This window comes from Cupressus sempervirens, chromosome 2 (assembly GCF_028749045.1).
Source record: "Cupressus sempervirens isolate cs-2001-9-10 chromosome 2, ASM2874904v1, whole genome shotgun sequence".
NCBI lineage: Eukaryota > Viridiplantae > Streptophyta > Pinopsida > Cupressales > Cupressaceae > Cupressus > Cupressus sempervirens.
The window spans coordinates 111,070,065-111,071,421 of NC_143119.1; the positions used below are offsets into that span (position 1 = coordinate 111,070,065).

General features: G+C 32.6%; 1 protein-coding gene across 1 annotated transcript; it reads right to left on the bottom strand.

Annotated features, from left to right (window-relative positions):
- Positions 1-429: 429 nt before the first annotated feature.
- LOC149571272 (uncharacterized) lies at positions 430-1,134 on the bottom strand. The gene has a single exon (XM_089815684.1). The coding sequence runs from the start codon at positions 1,132-1,134 to the stop codon at positions 430-432; it is 705 nt and encodes a 234-aa protein (XP_089671810.1).
- Between the last annotated feature and the right edge of the window lie 223 nt (positions 1,135-1,357).

Consider the following 1,357-nt stretch of genomic DNA (forward strand, 5'->3'; position numbering starts at 1 on the left):
AAGATTATGGTTATGGAGAGTACTGTTATGAAAGTATTTTGTATTTCTGTCCCCTTCTTCTAGCCATTTTTCTCTTGATTTCTGGCGCCAGAAGATTTCTTCTTTTGCTAATATTTCTTCTTGTTTAAACATTAATTCTTTTTCTTTTATGTATTTGTTATTATCCATGTCTTCCCTAATTACTTCATTATTGAGGTTTTTTAGTTCTTCTTCTATTTCAAGTTTTGTTAAGAAAATATTTTTGAAGTGCTCTTTATTCCATTCTTTTATTTTATTTTTTAGGTTTTTCATTTTTGTTATCAAGCAGAACATTTTTGATCCTTGCGGCTTATCTGTATTCCACCATTTCTTAATTTGAATCATAAATGTTGGATCTAAGAACCACATTTTTTCACATTTAAAGGCATTTCTTATTGGTTTGTTGGGTTCTCAGATATTAAGAGTAATAGGAAAATGATCAGATCCTGATATTGGGAGAATTTCTGCCATAAAATCCATGCCAAAGCTGCTTAAATCCTCTTTAACTAGGAATTTGTCTAATCTCTCTGCAATGTAATTGAAATCTTTTCTTCTGTTATTCCATGTGAATATTCCATTTTTTGTTGGTATATCTATCAGCATATTTTTTTCTGCCCAGCTTTTAAAGTTCCTGTTTATCTGTGATAACATTTGCTTTCCACCATACTTTTCTTCCTTTTTCATGATTACATTGAAGTCTCCTCCTAGAAATATTGTCATATCTGGATGATTAGAGAGAAAGCCACTGATCTCTTGCCATACTGTAACTTTATCCCTAGAGGGAATGGGACCACATATATTAATTAGTATAAATTTAACATTATTTTTTAGGCTTGTCACTCTGCTACTTATCCAATTCGAATTTTTATTTATTATAGTGAGATTGACCTTCCGAGGATTCCAAATTATTCCTAGGCCTCCTGATGCTCCCATAGATTCTTTAAAGTCTGACTGCCATTGTTTTAATCTTTTCCCCAGTTTAATGCTTTCTGCAATATCTAATTTAGTTTCTTGAATGATTATAATTTCCGACTCAAAAGCTATTAAATTATGTTTTAATAGCCTTTTTTTGCTAGGGGCATTTAGCCCTCTAGCACTCCAGGAAGTGATCTTCATTGCTCATTGGGAAGGCTCTTCCCCTTCCCTGCATTTAATAAATCATTGATTTTTTGCTGTTCTCTAGCTTGTCCTGCTACTTCTCTTAATTCTTTAAGAGACTTCCTCCCCCTTCTGCTTTTAATTTTGCCACATTTAGGGTGTTTATAGCCTTCTTCATTGGTAGCTATTCCCAGAAACTCTGAAGTTATCTGTTTGTTTTCATCTTCATTGCTTTTTGGTT